Source organism: Halichoerus grypus, chromosome 3, assembly GCF_964656455.1.
Source record: "Halichoerus grypus chromosome 3, mHalGry1.hap1.1, whole genome shotgun sequence".
In the NCBI taxonomy this organism is placed as follows: Eukaryota; Metazoa; Chordata; class Mammalia; order Carnivora; family Phocidae; genus Halichoerus; species Halichoerus grypus.
The window spans coordinates 120,641,363-120,665,241 of NC_135714.1; the positions used below are offsets into that span (position 1 = coordinate 120,641,363).

At 38.5% G+C, this 23,879-nt stretch overlaps 1 protein-coding gene across 1 annotated transcript; it reads left to right on the forward strand.

Moving 5' to 3' along the window:
* Positions 1-435: 435 nt before the first annotated feature.
* On the forward strand, positions 436-18,272 carry ZNF330 (zinc finger protein 330). The gene is made up of 10 exons (XM_036105230.2): positions 436-615; positions 2,694-2,826; positions 4,991-5,010; positions 5,115-5,185; positions 8,017-8,096; positions 9,575-9,701; positions 9,990-10,094; positions 14,496-14,542; positions 15,602-15,719; positions 17,308-18,272. Exons 2-10 carry the CDS (start codon positions 2,707-2,709, stop codon positions 17,580-17,582), a joined length of 963 nt encoding a protein of 320 aa, XP_035961123.2. The 5' UTR covers positions 436-615; positions 2,694-2,706; the 3' UTR covers positions 17,583-18,272.
* The last annotated feature ends 5,607 nt before the right edge of the window (positions 18,273-23,879 follow it).

The following is a 23,879-nucleotide window of genomic DNA, read 5'->3' on the forward strand; positions in this document are numbered from 1 at the left end:
GGATGTTAGGTTTCAATTAAGGACAAGGCAGAACACACACTAGAGGCCCAGAATGTGGGAGAATTTGTTCACAAAAGAATGGAGTTCATAGTTTGCACAGCAAACATGAAAAGTAGGATGTGAGGCACAAACGATGTAGGTAGCAGAAAGTTTCCAAAGAATTAGGCAAGAGTTTAGTCAGTTAATGCAGTGTCAAGTTTGTGAATTCATTTCCCTCTTCCTTTAGATTTCTCCTTTTCCGAAAAAAAATAAAATTGACCGGGCCTTCCTGTCCCCTGTCTTTCTGTTCTATTTTTCCTTATTCCCTCCTCTGTCAAATCCCTCATCCAGGAGTGGGAGTCCCGCCCCCTGCGGGAGTGGGCGGGACCGGGGCGGGGCAAACAGAAGTGGGCGGGCCCCTTCCTGTCGACGTGCTGCCGTAAGGTCGCTGGTGACGTAAGAGGACATCCGGTCCGGCTCCTAGTGTCGGAAATTGGCTCTGCCCAGCCTCCTTCGGTTTTGGTAGCTCTCTCCCTGGAGTCGTGGCCCGCAAGTTGGAGTTGCTGCTGCCGCGGGCTGGTCTCACGCTATTCCCTGCCCCTCTGCCCCCGGAGTGAGCCCGGCCTCCCCGCAAGGGTGAGCGAGGTCGGCCCGGAGCGCGCGTGAGGGAGGGTGTCCCGCGGGCGGGTGATGGTTGTCAGTTCCCCGAACCGCGTGGCACCTCCGCTGTTGCCTCCGGATGCCCCCATCACCCCGCTGGGTCCTCCGATTGCAGGCTTTTCCTCCAAAGCAGCGCTGACCCTGTGCCTTTTTCCTCATTTGATGACAGGCCACGTCTTAAGTCGAAGCGTTGCTGGAGAAGGGCTTAAACCCATATGAGGCGTGAAAAATTTCACTCTTTTAAGTTTCCAAACCAAATTGGAGAAAAAAAATCGAGGCTCAACCTGAGCCGATTCACCCCTGGGGGACGCAAAAATTCACCGGGATGATCACCCCGGATTGTCTTCTGAGTTCTTTTGGCAGGGGACTACACAATTTTTTTCACCCTGTAGAATTTGGTCGTTTTAAATACTGAAAGGATGATCTCGTGGGCTTGTACGTTACTTAGCTGACCACCTACTAAATCTGGCCTGATTTGTCTATATTTTTAAGTCGCAGCTTCCCACCACTTGGCTTTTGCTTGGACATTTTAATATAAGAGTTGAAACCCAAAGTAGGAAAACTTAATAAGACGAGCTAGCTGGTGCATGATTTCGCCCTGTTGTAATAGGGCCTTTTAAATGAGAAGTGTGAATTTCTTCAAAGTGATTTTTAGGAATTCTCTTCATGTATCATGGACGTGTTTTGGTTTCTTTGAAGAGAATGTTCGTGCCTTCAGGGAGATTGTGTCACAGTCACCAGTGAAACTTAATCCTGTCCTTGGAAGTTTAGAATTTGTAGATCTTGGACAGGGCCTAGACGTGTAAATTTGTATTTTTTAGGAATTTCTACAGTTGATTTTTGAGAATCACTCTTAGAAAAGACTTAAAAAATATGTATTTTGAAGAATGTTAAGAAACTTGAGATTCATATTGTGAAGCAAGTACATAATAGGCCCATTTATTAGTGTGTCTCTTCATTTATTGACTGCTTAATATATGCCAGGCAGGGCGGGGAGGTATACATTGTCAAGAAAGACAGGGCTGATATCCTCAAGGAACTTGTAGTGTGCAGACTGGATGAATAGCCAAATAAAAATGTGTTATTTAGTAAAAATCTTGTTTTTCTAAATGTGGTAGTTCTTTCAACTAAGTGATGAAAGATGAAAGCCCGTTTTAAAGTCCTTATTTATACAGGGCTTTACATACATACTCATATATAATACATACTCTTAAACATAAATTTGAACTCTGTTAAAATTATATGCTCACTTACATGTAGAGAAGAGCAGCTTCCAGAGTCAAAGCAACTACAGTACCTTTAATATCTTTCCAGAGGGGGTTGGCTCTGTAGTTAATGTTGTCATTTGACTTTACTTGTTAGATGTTTTGTTTAGCTATTACACAGGAGAAATAAGACTTTATACTTCAAATCTTAACGTCAAGTTGAATATATAGCTCAAAAAATGATATAAACTGAGTAAATAATATACTTTTAAATTATTTCTTGTTAATGATATATGCCTAATTTTTAAAAAAATTTAGTACAGAGTAATTTTTATTTTTTATTTTTGTTTTTTTTAAAGATTTATTTGAGAGAGCAGGAGCATAAGCGGGGGAGGGGCAGAGGGACAGAGAATCTTCAAGCAGACTCCTCACTGAGAGTGGAACCCCAAGGTGGAGTGGGGGGGTGGGGGCTTGATTCCAGTACCCAGCCACCTAGGCACCCCGTGTACAGAGTAATTTTTAAAGAATACTTAACATGAGAGAAACTTTTTCTCTTTTTTCTCACTGGGAAAAGAAAACGTTTGGCTTCTAGGATAAATTGTTTTGATGTTTACATTTTTAAGAATTGTTTGGTAGTGCAAATAAGTGCCTTATCTTAAAAGTTATCTATTTTATTTGGGGTAATGTATATTTAATATTTCATAAAGGCTTAAAATGTGCTTACCAGTCAAAATGACAGGATTGAGTTTAAAATTTAATGAGTGAAAACACTTCATTCTACTGTTTCTTGGTTTATTTACAAAAGCAAATGCAACCAGGCAATTGTATCTTCTCTGTTCTCTTGTGTAGAAAGTGGGGTAAAATGCCTAAAAAAAAGACTGGTGCGAGGAAGAAGGCAGAGAACCGCCGGGAACGTGAAAAACAGCTCAGAGCATCAAGAAGCACCATAGATTTAGCTAAACACCCATGCAATGCGTCAATGGTAACAGCTTTTTTGGATACCTGTTGGTGGTTGAAAAACTGTATAATACTTATCTGAAAAATGCCTGAATAAAATGTTAGTGAATACAGAGTTGCTGCATATATTTTATTGAATTTCAAATCTGTGTTAGAGGCATGTCCATTGTTTTCATTAAGGCAGAGTAGCAATGATTTTGTTTGATTTTATGTTATTTATAAACCTAGCGTATTACCTTGGCTGCTGTTAGTGATAGATATGAAACAAGAATACATACTGGGGATTGTGGGATGTTTTCCAGCTTCTCTAACCTTATACGCATAAGTTGTCCTGTTAGTTGGAGCCTTTTCATTATTTCTCTTGGCAGTTCTTAACTCATTTGATTTTAATTTTCTAAACTTTTCACTTTTCTTGACATCTCTTTTGGCTAACTGTCCTGTTGCCTTCTTTTCCTGTGCTCAGTGGGTTAGTCCTGATCATTTCTGGGCTTGTTTGGTCAAAGTGTGAAAAAGCAAGATTGTCATGTGATTATAACCCCTTTCCTTTTTTTGGCCGTATTTCTCTGAGTTGTCCCATAATTTCCTATTTCCAGTCCTCTCTACTTTTTCTATTCCTGCTACTCCTCTTTCTTCTTCTTCTTTTGTTTCACCTAAAGATCATATGAAATGCTTAATATGATTTAATTCCCTGAATGTTTCTTTTGCATCTATTTTGTGCCAGGTACTATTTTAGGCACTGTAGGGTATACAAAAATGAATGACACAGTCCTTGTTTTGACAAGTTTATAGATCAGTTGTCTTGTGTATTTCTTAAGATTTGTTTGTTTGTAAGTGACAAATCCAACTTAAGTAACTTTAGGGAGAAAAAGAGTTTACTATTTCTATATTATTTCTATTTCTGTTTACTACATTTACTGACATGTAGTTGGGAAGGGCAAGGATGTAGCGGGGACACTGGGACTTGGACAACTGGAACCTGGAACAACCGTGTAGTTCCATCTTTTGCTTGTGTTTCTTTTTCCTTATTAGTTCCATTTTCTCAGATTGTCTTACCCCATTTGTTTGGGTTTGTAGGTACTGGTAGCTTGTGTGTCTCACATCCCATAATGTTGTCAGAGAGGGAAAGAAGATAGCCCTGCTAACGTTTATGACTGGCATGGGGGGGGGGATGGGAGGGACCAGGATTACATAACACAGATAGGACAGATGGTAGAGACTCCCTTCAGGGTCATTTCTAGAGAAGAGGGTTATGGGACAGACAAAAGAATTGACTCATATACATAAATACACATAATGAAGACTAGAATTTAATAAGTGTTGTAATAAATGTACAGTTAAGACTAAGGTACATTTGGGCAAAGCAGGGATAAACTTGAGTGCGTGGATGGGGTACAGTTCATAGAGGAGGTGGGTTCATCACCAGAACTTTCAACAGGTAAAGATTGTAAGGATAGACTTTTCAAGGAAAATTATTAGAATAGTAAGGCATGGAAAAAGTATAAGACCTATTTCATGAATGGCTGACAAATAGTGACTTTAATCTAAAGTGAATAGGCCAGCAAGGTTTGAAAGTGGTTAGGGACCAGATTGTTGAGAACTTTTAGTACCATGTTTAAGATTCTAGATTTTCTGGGCACCTGGGTGGCTCAGTTGGTTAAGCGACTGCCTTCGGCTCAGGTCATGATCCAGGAGTCCCGGGATCGAGTCCCGCATCGGGCTCCCTGCTCAGCAGGGAGTCTGCTTCTCCCTCTCCCACTCCCCCCTCTTGTGCTCTCTCTCTCTCTCACTCTCTCTCTCAAATAAATAAATAAAATCTTTAAAAAAAAAAAAAAGATTCTAGATTTTCTGCGAGCTTCATCATATTGTGTTCTCTACCATTTCTTGTGTCCATTCTGTAATATTTATCTGATTAAAAAGCAACATCAACAAAAAAACACAACCCCAAAACAAACCACTGCTGTATTTATATAGCCTCTTGTGGAAATGCTACTCCTTTCTTTGGTGTGGTATGTACGGGAACATACCTTTGTTATTAAAGTGTGTATAGATGCTTGTATATGTGGGTGAAGTTGGAGGCTTTGGGGAAGTGTTACTTAAATTTTAACATGAAAAACAGGGTATTCTTTATAATGCAAGTAAATTGGGAGTTTTCAATCAGAAAATTAATGTTATGTTTTTACATTTTACAGGAATGTGACAAGTGTCAGAGGTAAATTTTTATTTATTTCTTTTTCTATCTATATGTAATAAATAGATCCCCTCACCTTTTATCTGATATTGACTGAATTTTAAAATTTTATTTCACATGACAAGGCGGCAGAAGAATAGAGCGTTTTGCTATTTTTGCAGTTCTGTACAGAAGTTACCAATTTGTGCGCAGTGTGGTAAGTATATGATAACTGGGGACTTAAACCTTTTCTTTTACCAACCATTTGTTTTGCAGTTAATCAGTTTGACTGATTTATCATTTTTTATAGTACTGTTAGACCTTACCATTAATGAAATAACAAATTGTTATTTGGTCTGTCTGACACTATCAGGTCTTGATTTTGTCTCTTTGATGTAATGTTGAAAAATAATTAAGGTATGGTTTAGATATAGGTTACCACCATGTTGTAAACATTAAAAGATCAGATTTCAGACTAATAACATTTGGTGATCCGAATTTTTAGTTATGCTAACTTTGTCTTGTTGATATCTGTTTGTATACTTTTCTAAGTTTTGATTCCTGCTGATATTGCCCACAGTATCTTAGACTGTTGAGAATAGATTTATTCCACATTTACTGATGCCAATTTTTTCTGTTTGGCATTAGCATATGATTCTTGAGTTTCCTCATATGTTTTCCCAAGTGATTGCAATAGTTCCTAAGCTACGTATTCAGTTCCCAGGTATTTATTCAGAGTAAATGATTATTCAAAGTAAACTAAATGGTAGTTCATAGAACAACAAGATTGGTGTTTCCCAAATAGCCTTCCATAGAATACTTGAGCTATTAATAGGTATTTCTTTCTTTCTTTTCTTTTTTTTTTTTGAGAGAAAGGGAGAGACAGAAGGAGGGGCAAAGGGAGAGGGAGAGAGAGAGAATCCCAAGCATGCTCCATGCCCAGTGCAGAGCCTCATGCAGGGCTCAGTCTCGCAACAGTGAGATCAGGACCTGAGCCGAACAGACAGACACTTAAACAACTGAGTCACCCAGGCGTCTCTTAATAGGTATTTCTTAAAATAATACATACACTTGAGAAATGCTGCTTGTTTCATCCCTGCCTTTCTGTCTGGGAAATTTCTGTTACATATTTGTATGTTAAAGGTTCTGAAGACCTCCAGTAAAGAAACCTAATGAATTTTGTTCACACCAGATTTACTCCCCAAACTTTTATTTGAACAAATACTCCCTTTGGTTATGGGATGATAGTTTCAGGTGGAACACAGTTTGGGATATACTCACATAAATGTGTTTATGTATAATAACATTGTAGAAAATTAGGAAAGTTTAGGGCTATATCCCTGAATATTTCTAGCGTAGTTCTAGTTTTCTAAGAGGCCATCTTTTGAGGTTTATCAGCTCAGGTCTTGCTCCCAGGGTCATGAGTTCAAGCACAGCATTAAGCAGGCCCAGTATGGAGCCTACTTAAAAAAAAAAAGAAAATACTGGCCTAGAGAGACTACTTGTCTGCCAGTTTTTATATCTTTATTTTATAAAAGACAAATGAATATAGAATGAGAAAATAGAGGGGCTTCTGGGTGGCTCAGTCAGTTAAGTGTGGTGACGTAGGCTCAGGTCATGATCTCAGGGTCCTGGGATCCAGCCCTGCGTTGGGCTCCCTGCTGGGCGAGATGGGGTGGTCTGCTTGTCCCTCTCCCTCTGCCCCTCCCTCAGCTTGTGCGCTCGCGCGCATGCTCTCTCTCTCTCAAATAAGTGAAATATTTAAAAAAAAAAAAAAAAAAAGAATGATAAAATAGGTTATGAAGATTGAGTTCTTACTAGGACCATCCCATATTTTCATTGTTGGCTGGGCTTCAGTTATATAGTGCTGTGTACATGGATTTATTTCCCACTTACTGATTCTTATACTTAGACATGGAATAGTTGGGTAGCTGCTGTCTCTCATTTCCAGTCTCTCTTCCCATTTCCTGTTGTCCTAGCTTTGTTCCTCAGATAATCAAGATAATGTGGAAAATTGTGCATCTTCTTTGTGTTTCATCTTCTACTTTGCAGAGTCTGAGATGGGTGATTAATATGTCACCTTAATTTTGACATAGTATATGATGAGTGAATTTCCTGATAGTGTTTCATGTTGGTAATTTGCTGCTAGATCAGAGCTTTTGTGGCTATATTGTGATTTTTAGCTCTATCACTGTATTCCTGTTTTTTCCATTCACTTGGGCACTATTTCAGAATTCCTTGGGAAGAATGTTTATTTGGGGGCTATGTTTGTAAATTTTTACATATGGATAAACTTAAAAAAAGAACTAGGTAAGTTACATTATCATTGTTTGGTTTGGTTTGAGATGTTCTGTGGAAAGAAATAAACAATAACTTCAAACCAGGCTGTTTTTATTGTTTTTTTAAGTAGAAATAAACAATAACTTCAAACCAGGCTATTATAAACTGTAAAATTCATTTTAAAACATAGCTTTTTTTTTTTTTTTAAAGATTTTATTTATTTATTTGAGAGAGAGAGAATGAGAGACAGAGAGCATGAGAGGGAAGAGGGTCAGAGGGAGAAGCAGACTCCCTGCCGAGCAGGGAGCCCGATGCGGGACTCGATCCCGGGACTCCAGGATCATGACCTGAGCCGAAGGCAGTTGCTTAACCAACTGAGCCACCCAGGCGCCCTTAAAGCATAGCTTTTTAAAATCTGTATTAATTCATTTGAAAATTCACAAGATTTTAAACTGCTTTGATGATTGTTAGATTACAACTGTAACTTGCAATTTCTGATTTTAGTACAAACAATAATTAACATATAATTTTATTGTGCAATACATTTTTATAGATTTACTAGTAAATTTCTAATCTTAAAAGATCTGATTCAGGTTAGATCTCTGTTATATCAGTCTTTTTATTTTTAGTAATATGAGCAGTAAACTGATTTCTATCCATTTTCAAGTTATTTCTATAGGAATTGAGGCTAGATAAAAAGTGGCATTAGTGAATATTTACATGTACTACTTTGCATAAGACTACTAGTGCAAATTTGTCTCTTTACAGGGAAAACAAAGTGCATGATGAAGTCTTCAGACTGTGTCATAAAGCATGCTGGTGTGTATAGTACTGGCCTTGCAATGGTGGTAAGTTTCTTGTCTTCATTTCTTTTTTTTTAAATTTTATTTATTTATTTGTCAGAGAGAGAGAGCATGCACAAGCAGGGGGAGTGGCAGGCAGAGGGAGAAGCAGGCTCCCCGCTGAGCAAGGAGCCCGATGTGGGACTTGATCCCAGGACCCTGAGATCATGACCTCAGCCCAAGGCAGATGCTTAACCGACTGAGCCACCCAGGCGTCCCTAGTCTCATTTTCTTAAGATTCCTTCTAGCAATTAATATTCTATAGATGTCATTGTGTTATTGAAAGGTGTAGTCTTTCTCTCTTATCTTGATGTAAAATTGGAGAGTCTTATCCTGGTATTTAATTCTGTATATTTTATTTTAATTTTTTTCCACAAAGAAATGTAATGATTCAAAGCACAAGTCACCTTAATAGAAAAAAGATGCTGACAGAAGTTTAATATTTTTTCTCAGTTATTCTAGAAAAGCTATGTGAATTATTTTTATTTTTTATTTTTTTTAAAGATTTTATTTATTGATTTGACAGAGAGAGAGAGACAGTGAGAGAGGGAACACAAGCAGGGGGAGTGGGAGAGGGAGAAGCAGGCTTCCCGCTGAGCAGGCGGCCTGACGTGGGGCTCGATCCCAGGACCCTGGGACCATGACCTGAGCTGAAGGCAGACACTTAACCAACTGAGCCACTCAGGCACCCCAGCTATGTGAATTATTTTATAAATGATTCAGGAAGGAATTTTCTTAAGTGAGAAATATTTCCTTTTTTTTTTGGAAGATGGAATATATATTTATTATAAATCACAATATCACACAGGTGCACAACATAATGATGTGATATTTGTGTATATTGCAAAATGATCGCCACAGTAAGTCTAGTTAACATCTATCACCTCACATAGTTACAATTTTTTTCTTGTGATGAGAACTTTTAAGATCTACTCTCTTAGCAACTTTCAAATAAATAATACAGTATTATTGACTACAGTCTCCATGCTATACACATCCCCATGACTTATTTAATATGTAACTGGAGGTTTGTACCTTTATTATTATTATTATGTTCAATTAGAAGTCAGAAATATTTCTAATTGAAAAAATTCAGTTTAGTTACTATAATTGTTATAGATAAGAATGTTTAAATGTGGACTCTGGACACCATTCAAATTAGAATTCAGTTTGAAGGCAACACTTTTAGCTCCGTGACTTACTTTAATGATTAGTATTGGGGTTAAGTGTATAGTTTCCCCCTTCTTTTTCTTTTGATTTATAGCCAAGTTTTTTATATTGTAAATAGCTGTTGGTGAAGTAGTTTGATTTTCAGAGAATCGTCTTTAATTTTGGCTTAAACAGAAATTTTTTTTAATGAAGCCACCCACTATCGCTGAGGGTTGATAAATTGCTAAATGTGTACAATTTTGATGGTTGCCCTTGGCTAAACAATGGTTGCAGCCAGGCAAGTGACAAAGATTTTTTGTGTTCCTTGGTTTCAGGGTGCTATATGTGACTTCTGTGAAGCCTGGGTTTGCCATGGTAGGAAATGTCTTAGTACCCATGCCTGCGCCTGCCCTCTTACTGATGCTGAGTGTGTGGAGTGTGAACGAGGTGTCTGGGACCACGGTGAGTGATTACATGCAAGTGGTGAACTTTACTGTATTAAGTAAAGGCTGACTTTGAAACATTCTGGATGCTCTTTTTATATGAGTAGCCAGGGGATTGTGGGAGTCCCCTTTTTCATGGTTCAGTTTGGCAGTTTTCATTGTAGCCTTTACCAGAACAAAAACTACTGTGTCATTTTGGTGTAATTCTGAAGTAAATCGCTTGACTTCTTTAAATTGATATTTATGGCTTCTTTAAATTGAAATTTATCATGGTTACATTTGTGGGTTTTGTTTTTTAATCCAATAGGAGGCAGAATATTCAGTTGTTCTTTTTGTCATAACTTTCTCTGTGAAGATGATCAATTTGAACATCAAGCCAGCTGCCAGGTTTTAGAGGCGGAAACATTCAAATGTAAGTTTTTATAAATTAGATGTCCTTTATACCCAGGATTCTTAATAGTATTAAGTGTTAGACTCAAAAAAGAATCTAGTTTTTTATGCAGCCTCTTGTGGACTATAATTCAACTTAATATCTGTTTTCCGTTTCTAAAAAAAATTCAGAACCACATAGTCTGTTTTTTTCAATAGGGATGCCACTGGCATTTTGGTTGGGTCAGTTCTTTGTTATGTGGGATTGATTATAGGACTGTAGCCTTCCTGGTCCTGAGTACTAAGTATCATTTTCACCTCCAAGTTATTATAACAACTCCCACCCCTCCCCGCCGCCCCCCCCCGCCCCCCCCCCCCCGCCAAAACCCACACACATTTCCAAATGCCTTCAAGTAAGTGATACGTAATACTACCCCTGGTTTGTTCCTGCTAGTTGGTTTCGGTGATTGTTAGACAAGAGTATGCATCAGAAACACCTGTGGAGGTTTTTTAAAAATACAGCCACCCAGGCCTCATCCCTGAGATTCTTTGAAGTCTGTGGTAGGTGCAGGCCTATGTGTTTTACCCACACACATAATTGTCATGTATCTTTCAGTTTGAGAACCAGTGTAACTGGTTCTCAATGGTATTATCTTTACAGATAGATTACATTTTATTTCCGCATTATTTTTGATTTTCAAAAGCTCAAAATTTAGAGTCAAACACCTCCTGGTTATGTGATTTTGGGCAAATCACCAAATCTTTCTAAAGCTGAGTTTCCTTATTTATTAAAAGAAGATGCTAATTTCTTTTTGAAAGAGTTAATTAAAATGAGAATCCATATAAAGTGTTATTATGGTACCTTTTACTTAGAAAGCCCTTATTAAATATCATTATAGAAAAGGCTGAAATTCCCCAGATACTCATTTGCTTGAATTTGGTTTTTCTTTTGATATGAAATGGTAATCTCTATATTCTCTTATAAATTTAAAGTTGGTAAGTTGTCAGTTTTAATATATACATAAATGCATATATATGTAATTCTTAGAGTATTCATATAGAAATTCTCAAAGGTTAAAGAACATCTCAAAGTAGATAGCATTTTTGAGCCATTCTTAGGCTTCTGCAAAATCTGTAATATAAAAATTGAATTACTTTATTTGGAGCCTGAGAACTTTGAGTATTTTGTCGCATTTGACCCCAAAGACAGGCAGTTGTGAGTGATAAGACTATAATTTCATCAGGAAGTTTTAGTGATTCAGTAAAAGACAAAGGAAAAATACAAAAGCAGAATAGTTGACAGGATTTTAAGATAAATCTATCATCATGTCTTTGATACTTGATATTAAGGTTATGTTCATTGCAGGTTCCTAGGTGTCTTTGGTTTACTGTAGTTTATCTTCTTTACTTTTTTTTCATTGCTTTAGTTTTCTTCTTGCCATTCTTTCTTTGCCAGTTGCCATTCAATGCTTGTTTTTTCCTGAAATATTTTCCTAATCATACCCATAGGCCGCAAAGGTATAGCTTGTTTCCACCCCCTTAACTGGTCATATCTCATCATTTATAGGTTTGACCTTACTTAGGAATTGGGAGATATAGAAATTCTTTAAGATACTTATTTACCTGCATTATCAGTGGGAAAGATGTTTTAAGAAAAAACAAAACAAATATGTTGACTCTGCCTCTATTTTTTTAAATAATTAAAATGGCTCCGGGACTTCTAATTTAAAATGGCTTGTTATCAGCAGACTTTGATGCATCCCAGCCTGCTCTCTTTTAAAATACTCTGAAGACATAGAAATAGATTTAAAATGGAAACCATTCCCCAGTTTAAAACTAGGAAAGTCAAACTATTTTTGTATTTATTTATTTATTTATTTATTTAAGATTTTAATTTATTTTTTGACAGCAAGACAGCGAGAGAGGGAACACAAGCAGGGGGAGTGGGAGAGGGAGAAGCAGGCTTCCCGCCGAGCAGGGAGCCCGATGCGGGGCTCGATCCCAGAACCTTGGGATCATGACCTGAGCCAAAGGCAGATGCTTGACGACTGAGCCACCCAGGCGCCCTGTCAAACTATTTTTAGAATCTGGGAGAAATGCATTGTTTATATAAGTCCAAAATTGTAACTCCTGGGGAGAGAAATAACTGGGCAGTGAACCAGAGTGCATATGTGTTGGCTTGAGGTAATCAGGGAGAGAAGAATGGCAGGGCCATGTTCCATCCTAGGTTGAGTTCCCAGAAGTAAGGATGAGGGTAAGATAGACAAAATTAATTTCTTGGGATCATGTCTTTGTGGCACGTAGAAGACTCAAGTAGTGGGGATGGGAAAAGATTCTATATCAGAAATTCCTGGGGCTCCTTGGTGGCTCAGTCGGTTAAGCATCTGCCTTCTGCTCATGTCATGATCCCAGGGTCCTGGGATTGAGCTCCAGGTGGGGCTCCCTGCTCAGCGGGAAGCCTGCTTCTCCCTCTGCCTGCTGCTTTGCCTACTTGTGATCGCTCTCTCTCTCTCTGTCAAAAATAAATAAATAAAATATTAAAAAAAAAAAGATGCCTGGTGTACACTGGGAGATTGGGTTGGGACCTTTGTACTTTCAGTATGTGTTCTGGCTATGTATTTGAAAGAGATTTATAACATTTTGGTTAAGTATATCCTTTTTCTTTTTCTTTTTTTTTTTTGACTGAATGAAGAAGGAACCAAATAACTCCCTGGGCATATCTTCAGGTGGAAATGATTGAGATTTCAGATTTTTGTCCCCACAGACTGAATGAAATAATATGGTTATTATTGAAGTACTTTGGTATACTTGTATATGCCTAATATAGTTAACCCTTGAACAGTATGAGGGTTAGGGGCACCAACCCTCTGCACAGTTGAAAATCTGCATATAACTTCTGACTCCCCAAAAACTTAACTGCTAATAGCCTGTTGTTGACCAGAAGCCTTACTGATAACATAAATGGTTGATTAACACATATTTTGTATGTATTATATGATATATTCTTACAATAAAGTAAGCTAGAGAAAGTAAAACGTTACTACGGAAATCATAAGGCAGAGAAGATACATTTAAAGCACTGCACTGTATTTATTGAAATAAATTTGCACATAAGCAGACTTGCACAGTTCGAACCCATGTTGTTCAAGGGTCAACTGTATATAGTAAGTACTCAGTTGATTTTTTAACTTTTATTATTAACACATAGGACAAATAATACATATCCAACTGAATTATTGGCATTACGGTGGAAGAAAGCAGGATACTCGGACAGAAGCAATAATAATACATATAATTGAGAGCATCATTTCTGAGTGTAAAAAAAATACTTGCCTGTTCACATAAAAAAGGCTACCCATGAACCAGGCAAAATTAAGTAAAAGAATTCCCAAATTAGAAACATCTGGTCAAATATTTGCATTACAAAGACAGGCTTCCTTTTACTTGTTTTCCTTTTTATTTTTTCAAGACCTCTAAGTGAATTGAAAGTTAATAGTTTATATTCAGGCTTTATTAGTGTAAGGCTTAGTTTATTTTCTCTTTCTATACCTCTGGTACTTACTTTTTTTCTTCCATTTCTGGCACAGTCAATATGTGCCAGACATTCTGGCTTTTCTAATATATTTGCACTTAAGTTTAGGTTTTTCCTCAGTAATTACAGGTAATGACCAAAATTAACATGGCTTACTGACTAAAATAGTAATAAAATATTTTGGGATTTTTCCCATCTTTTCCTGCCCACTTGAACATTATTTTCTCTTCATAACTACCCTTTCTACCTGAAGTATTCTATTCCCTTATCAGAAGTTATGCAAAAAATGGCAATAGCCTGCGTCATCAGGAGAGATTATATATTAATGGAGAAAATTATTCTTTTTAAGATTTATTTATTTATTTTTTAAAGATTTTATTTACTTGAGAGAGAGTGAGAGAGAGAGAGCATGAGCAGGGGGAGGGGCAGAGGGAGAAGTAGACTCCCTGCTGAGCAGGGAGCTTGATGTGGGGCTCTATTCCAGGACCCCGGGATCATACCTGAGCTGAAGGCAGATGCTTAACCAACTGAGTCACCCAGGCGTTCCTCTTTTTGAGATTTAAGCATTATGTGATAAAGGGAAGAACTTCAGCCAGTGTCATGGAAAAAAGGATGTCTCACCATTTCAGTTTTCTAAATATAATTAATGAAGTTTGCCATCTCCTAGAACGGGAGAAATGGAAGGAGATTGGAGAATAATTAGTGTCATACTAGCGAAAGAATGCTGGGTGTGTGCACTTCGTTTCCTTCCTTCTGGCTGGGGATTCCATCTCATTTTATGTGCCCTCTAGGTTATATTATGAGACCAAAAAAAATGTTAATAATTGATCTAAGTACATCAAGTATAAATCTGTGGAAAATAGTGTTTTCGTTCGAAGTTTGAATCTGGACATTATGTATTTTTGCCCATAGGTGTTTCATGCAATCGACTTGGTCAGCATTCCTGTCTCCGTTGTAAGGTATACTTGTTTGCTATTTTTAGATTTGGTTTTTAATCCCAGTACTCCTCCACCTTGGATTATTTATAGCTATAATTAATCTATAAGGGTCTTTAAACATTATGTAGTTTACTTCTTTTATTTTGGAGATTGTGAAATTGAATTGAGAAAGCTGAATGACTTTCCAAAGGTTATCCAGTTGGCTTATCTTAGAGTTGACACTAATGCACATGTCTCCCGAATCTTCGCTCAGTGTTTTTACACATTACGTTTATGGAGAATATTCTGACCAAAATGTTGAGAGTATATTTTAATTAATATCACAATTCACTTGCTTAGGAGAGTTTGAGTAAAGTGAAGATTTCCATAATGTTCTATTTCCTTAGATCTTGTCTCCAGCATTTCTGTTTGTCAAAAATCATTAAACAGGTGCAGCGAATTCACTTCCTATCAGAAACATTTCTCCGGTTCTTCTGGTCCTAACCCTGTCTCTTGTTTCTCTCTCAGATCTGCCCCAATTTGGCCAAATGGCTTTCAGGTGTTGTCTATGCTGTTTCCTCTGCCTTAGATCTCTCTTCCCATTTTGCTTATCCTACTGTACCCTTGTTCTCCTTCAGATCTCAGCCAACACATCATGTTTTCCAGGAAATTCCTGAATCCCATATCCTGTTTAGTGCCCCTCCGCTGCACTTCCCTTTCATTGCAGAGTGTTTCACAATTACCTTTCCACTTGTCTTGTGTCCCCAGTTAGGTTATGTATCTGTGAGGGTGGATAGGCTATTCACCATTATGTCATCAGGGGCTTTGTGAATGCTCATATATTTATGAATGAATCAGTGTGCCTACACTGTTCATATCCTATGTATAGTTTCTGCTTTATGTTAGGTCATAGTTCAAAGAGTTCTGGCAAAGACCATTTCCCTTAAGAAATTTAAATCACGAGTGTGACCAGTCCCAACAAAAGTCTTAATCTCTACCCTAACAAAACTGCCTTTAAATCTCCAGGAAATATTGAGTGATAATTTTGTATATTTTTTTGAATTATTTATTGACTTGCTTATTTTTACTTCTCCTATGTAGGCTTGTTTCTGTGATGATCATACAAGGAGCAAAGTGTTTAAGCAAGAAAAAGGAAAACAGCCTCCCTGCCCCAAATGTGGACATGAAACTCAGGAAACTAAGGATCTCAGCATGTCAAGTAAGGCTCTTCTTAAAATACCAATGGAGTGATTTTGCTTTCTTGCTTAGATAAGATTTATCTCTTTTTTTTCTCTTTCTATTTTTGTTTTTGCCTCTTCTTCGTATTTGAAAAGATGAATGTGTTCTCTTAAGCAAATGGAATTTTACAGCCTTGGAAAATTTGTGGGTGAAGTTTCTCAATTTAACTTAAGAAATACACCATCATTCACTTTGATATTTGGCATTTGACTCAGTTAATGACATAGTGGATACTGAAATTTAAGACCAAAAAGTGATTTTTCTGCCTTTGCTGAAGGTTTCCTTGTTAAATAATTGAGTAGCTATAAATCTTTAATATTCGAGTGCTGGTAATCTTCAGTGCTTGGAAGTTGGAATTCATTCTGAAGCTTTTTGTAGGTGTGTGGTATTTGAGCAGCTATGCTTATTATGTAATATATCACTACTACAGGAAATTGTTTTGTGGTTTTTACATAACTTTTCTATGAAGGAGTAAGACTACTACAAACATGCTTGTAGTAACGCAGCTTACAATTTTGTTAAAGAGAATTTGACTCTTTACCAAACGTAGCAGAATGGAACCATAATTCTAAATGACCCTGACAATACTTTTGTTTAATCAAAGATGTAGTTGTACAATGAGGTGAGACTGATGATTTTGCTGATTTTTTGCACTAAACCGTATTGCCACTTAGGCAGAAGAAATGAAGGGCTTTGTCTTGTCGGACACCAGAATTACAGAGTAGTTCTCTTAAGAAAAATGTGTAGTGACATGAATTCAATAGTTCTGTGATTTGAAAATAAAATTTTAATCTATCAAATGAAGAGCATTTTAGTTTTTAACATGCCTTATTTGAATTCTGTTTGGAGAGTGCTATTGTTCTTTTTTTTTTTTTTTTTTAAGATTTTATTTATTTATTTGAGACAGAGAGAATGAGAGAGAGAGAGAGAGCACATGAGAGGGGGGAGGGTCAGAGGGAGAAGCAGGCTTCCCGCCGAGCAGGGAGCCCGATGCGGGACTCGATCCAGGGACTCCAGGATCATGACCTGAGCCGAAGGCAGTCGCTTAACCAACTGAGCCACCCAGGCGCCCTGGAGAGTGCTATTGTTCTTATTTTTTTTTTTTTTTTTAAGATTTTATTTATTTATTTGACAGAGACACAGCGAGAGAGGGAACACAAGCAGGGGGAGTGGGAGAGGGAGAAGCAGGCTTCTCGCCGAGCAGGGAACCCGATGTGGGGCTCGATCCCAGGACCCTGGGATCATGACCTGAGCTGAAAGCAGACGCTTAACAGCTGAGCCACCCAGGCGCCCCCTTATTTTGTTTTCCAACTTTTTCTAGATTTAGTGAAATGACACTGTTGTCTTTATTATTTGTTATATATGGTATGTGTATAGACTCTGAGTAGGATAGAACCGATTGTTGTTACTGAGGTCTCCTTTCTTTCCAGTTAAGTATTAAGTGAGGAAATTAGGAAAATGGGAGTAAGAAGCAGCCAATCAAGTTCATATAATTTTGTATATTGTAGAGAAAAGTGAAGATATAAAGAATCGGAACAAAGTGCCATGTACATATCTGTCTTTTGCAGCACGCTCCCTGAAATTTGGCAGGCAGACTGGAGGTGAAGAGGGAGATGGAGCTTCTGGCTATGATGCCTATTGGAAGAACCTTTCTTCTGATAAGTGTGGTGATAGCAGCTACCATGATGAAGAGGAAGATGAAGATGAAGCAGAGGATGATGAAGAGGAAGAAGATGAAGTTGGAAAGGATTCAGATGCTGAGTCATCCGATTTATTTACTAATTTGAATTTAGGAAGGACCTATGCCAGCGGCTATGCCCACTATGAGGAACAAGACAACTAGGAGAGCGGCTTGCCCATGCGTGACCGTGTCTGAGAGGGGCCGCAATATGTGTGCTTGATGAATTGGGTGTGGGTGTTCAGAAGGACTGTCACTTAGCCTTGTGCAAAAGACTAGTCACCTCACGGGGGCAAGGAGTAGGGCATAGCATTTTTATAGGAACTGATAATCAGGCTTATAGCATAAGAAAAATGAGTTCCAAATGTAAGATGTGTATTGATCCAAGCAATTGAAGCATCATGGATTGGAGTTTTACTGATTTCAGTAATCAGTAGGTTATGCCAATTAGATACATATACAGGATAAAAGAATAGGATGGTAATATATTTGATGGAAATTAAATTGCTGTTTTTATTAAAAAACACTGCTTATATTCATTCTGATTTTGTAAGATGGTAATGGGTAAAACGAATTACTGTATTTTTCCTTGTAGGTCCACAGGATGAGAGTCAGATGTTAAATGCTGAATTTTCATTAAATATTCATGTTATCTTAAGTAGTCATGATATGTATGTTTTAGCAATTACTCATTGATTTTTTTCTTCACAGTGTGTGCCCTGAACAGTACCTGTTATGAATGCCTAAATGTATAGACAAAGGTGACTACGTAGCTCGTTTTCAGAGACACGGAGACAGTATTATTATACAGATGCATTATGCATTTGTCTTTGAATAAATCTAGTATTTCACTTACGTACTTTTGATATTCAATTTCTTGTTCTTAACTTTTTAAACTTATTTTGGAAAGCATTTCCAATATTTTTTTATAAACTGCTTCATTTTTCATCTACTACGCAAAATAGGTAGCAGAGATTAGTGGTGTGGTAGATGCAGACTTTTGCGGCTAGAGTCCATCACTCATGGCAGGTGGAGAACAGGCAGTTGTGGGCACAGGTTCCAGTTGTACACCTTACACTGGCGATGGATTGGGATGGTGTGCTAGAGAGGAATGTGTTAGTGCACCGGCTGGCATTTGAGAAGGATGGAGAAAATTGTAGCTGTGAGGATAAAAGGGTTGGATGGCTATTGCTAGGCCATTCTTATTCTATAGAAACATAATGAACGGCTGAGGGCAACAATGGGCCGTGGGAAGCCAGGTGTGAAAGCCAGAGGGCCTCTGGATGCACGGGAACTAGTTTTCATCTCTTGCAGCAGGATGGCTGAGAAAGCTGAGGCCCAAGCACAGGGCTTAGACTTCAAGACAGTTGCCAATCAAGGCAGGTCTGTTACATAGCGGTCAGGGCACTTGTTGAGAAAACCCAGGACCCTGACAAGTGAGGTGGAGGCATCTGAATGGATGTCGCTGAAGATGTTTACTCCACAGACTCCTGAACTTTCTGGGCCTGCAGTTGCAGCCCACCCCTCTCTGGTAAGGGCAGACACTCCTGCCCTGCCTCCAAGCTGGGTGACAATGCAGAGCTCTCTCCCCAGGCAACAAGTCCCCCCTTTAGGACTTGTCCTATCTCCAGGCTACTAGGTTTTGAATTAGGATTAAATAGCATAATTTGGGTTAAGGAAAACTCAGCGGGAGAGGTGCTGGGCCTGCAGAGAAGAACAGAGTCTACCCCAAGGAGCTGCAAGAATTGGCCAGTGTGGACTGGGAGGAGCTGGAGGAGTACATGAGGCCAGAATCAGGGTGAAGATCAAGAGAGTCCGATCATAAACTAGGGGAGAACTTAATAGCACCCACATTGGGTCCTTGGGTTGCAGGATAAGAGCTATCTTAAATTAATAGGATTTAACACCCTCGTTGGGATCCTGGGAGATGGTATGAACTCACTCTACCAGGATGGCTCCTAGAAGCATGGAAAAAGCAATGACTAATTCTGAGCAAAGTTGAAATGCAAGCATATTACTGTGGCAGAGTGTGGAGGAAAGGATTAAAAGTTGAAGGAAGTGGATATGCTGGAATGGATAGATGGGCTCCAACATACCAAAGTGGGTGTAGTTACCACGACAACAAAATGTCACTGTGAGCAACAGATGAATGCATCCTTGCTTTATGAGGCAGGTCAAACCAGCTGTTCTAGAAAGACCAGTGGTTCATTCTCAGTGGAATAGACACACATTCTGGGAATGGGTTTGCCCTTCCTTCTGCAGGGCCTCATCCAACATCATCAGTACCTGAGAGCTTATGGAGTGTTCAGTTTACTGAGATGAGACACCACCTCACATGATGTCAGGTCGGGGGATCATCTTTCAAGCAAAGGAGGGGGAGGAATAGGCCTGTAACCATGGGACCAAGGGTATCACATACTCTGCCACCTAGAAACTTCTTCCCTGGGGATATGTTGGCATGGTGTGCTGAAGACACACTGAGCCAGCAGCTCAGAGGCAATACTCTGCAAGGACTTTATATCATCCTTCAAGTTACAGATACTGAATCAAAGGTACTTCTATTCCACTGTGTTCCCAATAGACGATCCATGTGTGATGGGTTTGGATAGTGTACCATTTTTGGCTTTTTATGTCTAGAGACCAAGAGGTGAGAAGAGATCAACTTGGGCAGAGATAAGTGTCTTTTCATCAGGAGGATGTAGGGCTGTTTTTACATAATGGTGACAGGAATATGAGTGGAATTGGGTTTTCTAGGTGTTCCTTTGCCCACTTGTGACCATAAATGGACATGGCAAACCACCCCAGCCTATGAAGGGCCTGATGACTAGATCCCTGGGGGGATGAGGGTCTGGGTTAAGCCACTGAGACAAGCAGAGGTAATAGTAGGCAGGCAGCCCCTAGGGTTTGTTCCGCTGCACAGCTGCTTTGGCTGGATCAAGCCCTCCCCAGAGCAAAGCATGCATCTGTTGCCTGAGCAACTGGTTTGGCTATTTTGGCTCAATCTGGCCCAACTATGACAAAGAGCTATTAAGCTAGTATCTCTGTACAGAATCTAGGAGCTGACACTTAACGTGAGGCAAATACATTTTTCTCCTCTTTGTTTTGATCATGGTTTGGCAAACTCTGCTGGGATATTGTAACCATGCGTGTGAGGGCGACCTTTATGAGTCACCTACAAGCTTCTGCTCATGCAGAATGTATTACTCCATTTCAGAACGCGAGTAGCCCATGTAGCATGCACACCTGTGCTTTACAGGATGCTCCTGGTTACTTATTTTCCTAATGGGGACAACTCAAAGGATGAAACAATATATTAAATCCTTAATCATATCTTGTGGAATCAGTAAATTAGACATTGAAGCATTTTAAAATAAGGAATCAGAGTTAAAACACAGAGTGTTTCTGATAATCTTTGTGGGAAGGCAAAATAATATGCTAACTGCAATATGCTAATTTTCCTGAATTGCATTGAGATGCCTAGCCACAAGTCTGTCCACACTGAATTCTTTCTCCTCCACTCAGGACATCTGGGGGCTTCTTCTGGGTCTCCTTCCCTGTGCAGTGACTTCATTCCTCGGTGTCCTGTGTCTTAAAAACTATTATTTCGTGTATTTTATCCTCCCTGCCACCCCCCCTTTTTTTTCCAGGTGAGAGTAAATCTGGTTTCTGTTACTCCAGTTGGGCTGACGTGCAGTAACTAATTCTGCAGAGCTGTTTCTTCTTTGACATATTATTTTCCATCCCTGTTTAGAAGGATTCTTAATATTCTTAATATTTTTAATCTGCCAAGGAAAGAAGGGATGACCAAAATCTAGTTGTAGTAGTGTATCTATTCCTAACTCTCTTGACTTAGTTATAGTAGTAATCTTGCCTTAAAAAAATCTTGTCAGTGGTCTTCCATCTGTAAAATAAGAATAATTCTTACTACTAACTTTACATTTAGGTGGTATCAGTTATAAAAATTACATTCATTGCAGGTTTAATGTAAGGCCATGTTTTTGTCAGGAGAAATCGTGGCAATGAGTGATCTTTGTTGTTTTTTTCCCTCAGAGATCATTTTAATGTGAAAAACTCTGACAGCAGAGATTTTGCCTTCACAAATAGTTTAACATAAGTCCTCCAGCATCTTTCCCTTATACATAAGGGAAAATATTTTGGCCTCATCTAGTAAAAACAGACTATGTGGTTAAATGACAGGTACACAGTCAGGTCCCTGGTTATAATTTGAGTTGATTCTTGAACACAGGCCTTCACACAATGTGACCAAGGATCCTACTCCCAAGGATCCCGCTTCATACTACCCTTATCTTAAAGCCAGAGTTCCCGATCTCTGATTTTGAATTAAAAAAAAAAAAAGATTGTTAACCTAAATTAAGTTTTAATAAACAGAACTAATAACAGAAACATCCCTAATTAGATTCTGGAGAGGAAGCAAGAAACCACCTAGAGCCAAAGAGAACAAAAATTATCCCTTCAGGACTTTATTTTGGGCTTTCACACACATGTGAACATGTGGAACCAGATACAAATTTATAAGGTAGATAAATATGTAATAATTAGCAATTAGATCAAGTTACATGTACAGTCTTCCGTATTAATAATTATACTATTTTTTAGGAAATACAATTATTAAGTCATTGTCAGATCTCTCAATTTCCTGGAGACAATGCTTCCGGTGAAAATTTCAAAGAACATTTTTCTACAACGTAGCTCCATCATTGGAGTATCATCATACCAAAACAATCGATGGGATTCTCTTTTACCCAAGGCTTTACATGTGAGTTTATTCCCTATCCACCCATACTCACACACACATTACCAAGTAATGTTTACCTAAGGTTTCCAAGTATCTCAGTGGGCATTTATACCTGCAGATCTAGTTCAAAATCTGAATACCCTGAACTTAGTTGTCAAGAGCTATGTATGTTGTTAAGGCTAACACTAGGAAACTGTGTTTAGAATCTGTCAATTACCAAGATCCCCCTAAATAATTTTTTACTATGAGCCTGATTTTCTTAAATAAAGCATATATAGTAATTATCCATCATAAAACTATTAGAAAATATCTGAAATGCCATTAGATTTGATGGGGCCATTCAGTCAAGAAAATATAAAAACCATAAGATAAGCTAGCTGTCTTAAAATTACACTCAAAAAAAAAAAAAAGACAACTACACTGCGAGTTGTTTCATAAATTTCATCATCTTCAAATGCTTTTGTGGTTTATGGTGATGTGTCACATATTAGTTCCTTGCAGCCTTTTTCATTTTGATCTTCTTTTGGATAACTGGGTTTTCAGGGGTGTGGATCATGGTTGTATAATTCTATTGCTATTTTCTATTTCTATTGCTATTTTATAGCAATACAACGCCTCAAAAAGAAAAAGTAGAGGATGGGGCGCTTGGGTGGCTCAGGCGGTTCAGCGTCTGCCTTGGGCTCAGGTCATGATCCCAGGGTCCTGGGATCAAGCCCTGCATTGGGCTCCCTGCTCAGCGGGAAGCCTGCTTCTCCCTCTCCCTCTACTCTTCTCCCCTGCTCGTGATCTCTCTCTCTCTCAAATAAATAAAATCTTAAAAAAAAAAAAGAAAAAGCAGAGGGTGGAAAGCAGGAAGTCCTCCACAACATTAGCACATCTTCTGCAAGTGTTTACATTCATGAAACTTAAAACTGACTCATGGAATGCTCTACTCTTTGGAATTCTGTACCAGGCCACGATACAAAGAAATGTTAAAGCGCTGCTATTGGCAGTCAGCATGGCTGTTATATTTGGTTTCTGGAGTTCTTTATTCAGTACTGCCAAGAGCTTTTTGTAGACTAAGGACTAAGTCATTAATGAAATCTTAGGAACTCGTTCTAAACATTGGAGAAGTAAGATTTCATTACTTAAGAATTTCCCTGGGGGCGCCTGGGTGGCTCAGTCGGTTAAGCGACTGCCTTCGGCTCAGGTCATGATCCTGGAGTCCCGGGATCGAGTCCCGCATCGGGCTCCCTGCTCGGCAGGGAGTCTGCTTCTCCCTCTGACCCTCCCCCCTCTCATGCTCTCTGTCTCTCATTCTCTCTCTCGCAAATAAATAAAATCTTAAAAAAAAAAAAAATTAAAAAAAAAAAAAAAAAAAAAGAATTTCCCTGGGCTGATAATGTGTGAGAATCACACTTGAGTGAATATAAGACAGTGTGCAGAGAGAGAAGAAATGCTCTGTGACTGGTTTTCATATTTGAGACTTGCACCGTCCTGAGAATGTAATTGTGGACTCCCACGAGTCCATGGGACCTACAAGTTGGAGGGCATAGCTCATTTTGTCCAAAACCTATGAGCTAAGCACAGATATAAAAGACAGTAAAAATAGCAACAGACTCTTTAAATAGCTCATGCAACTGTACAGAGAAAAATAGTTTTACATAGTTGATGCCAGAAATGACTACCATATAGTAGAATCAAAATTATAATTATGCTGAGTGCAC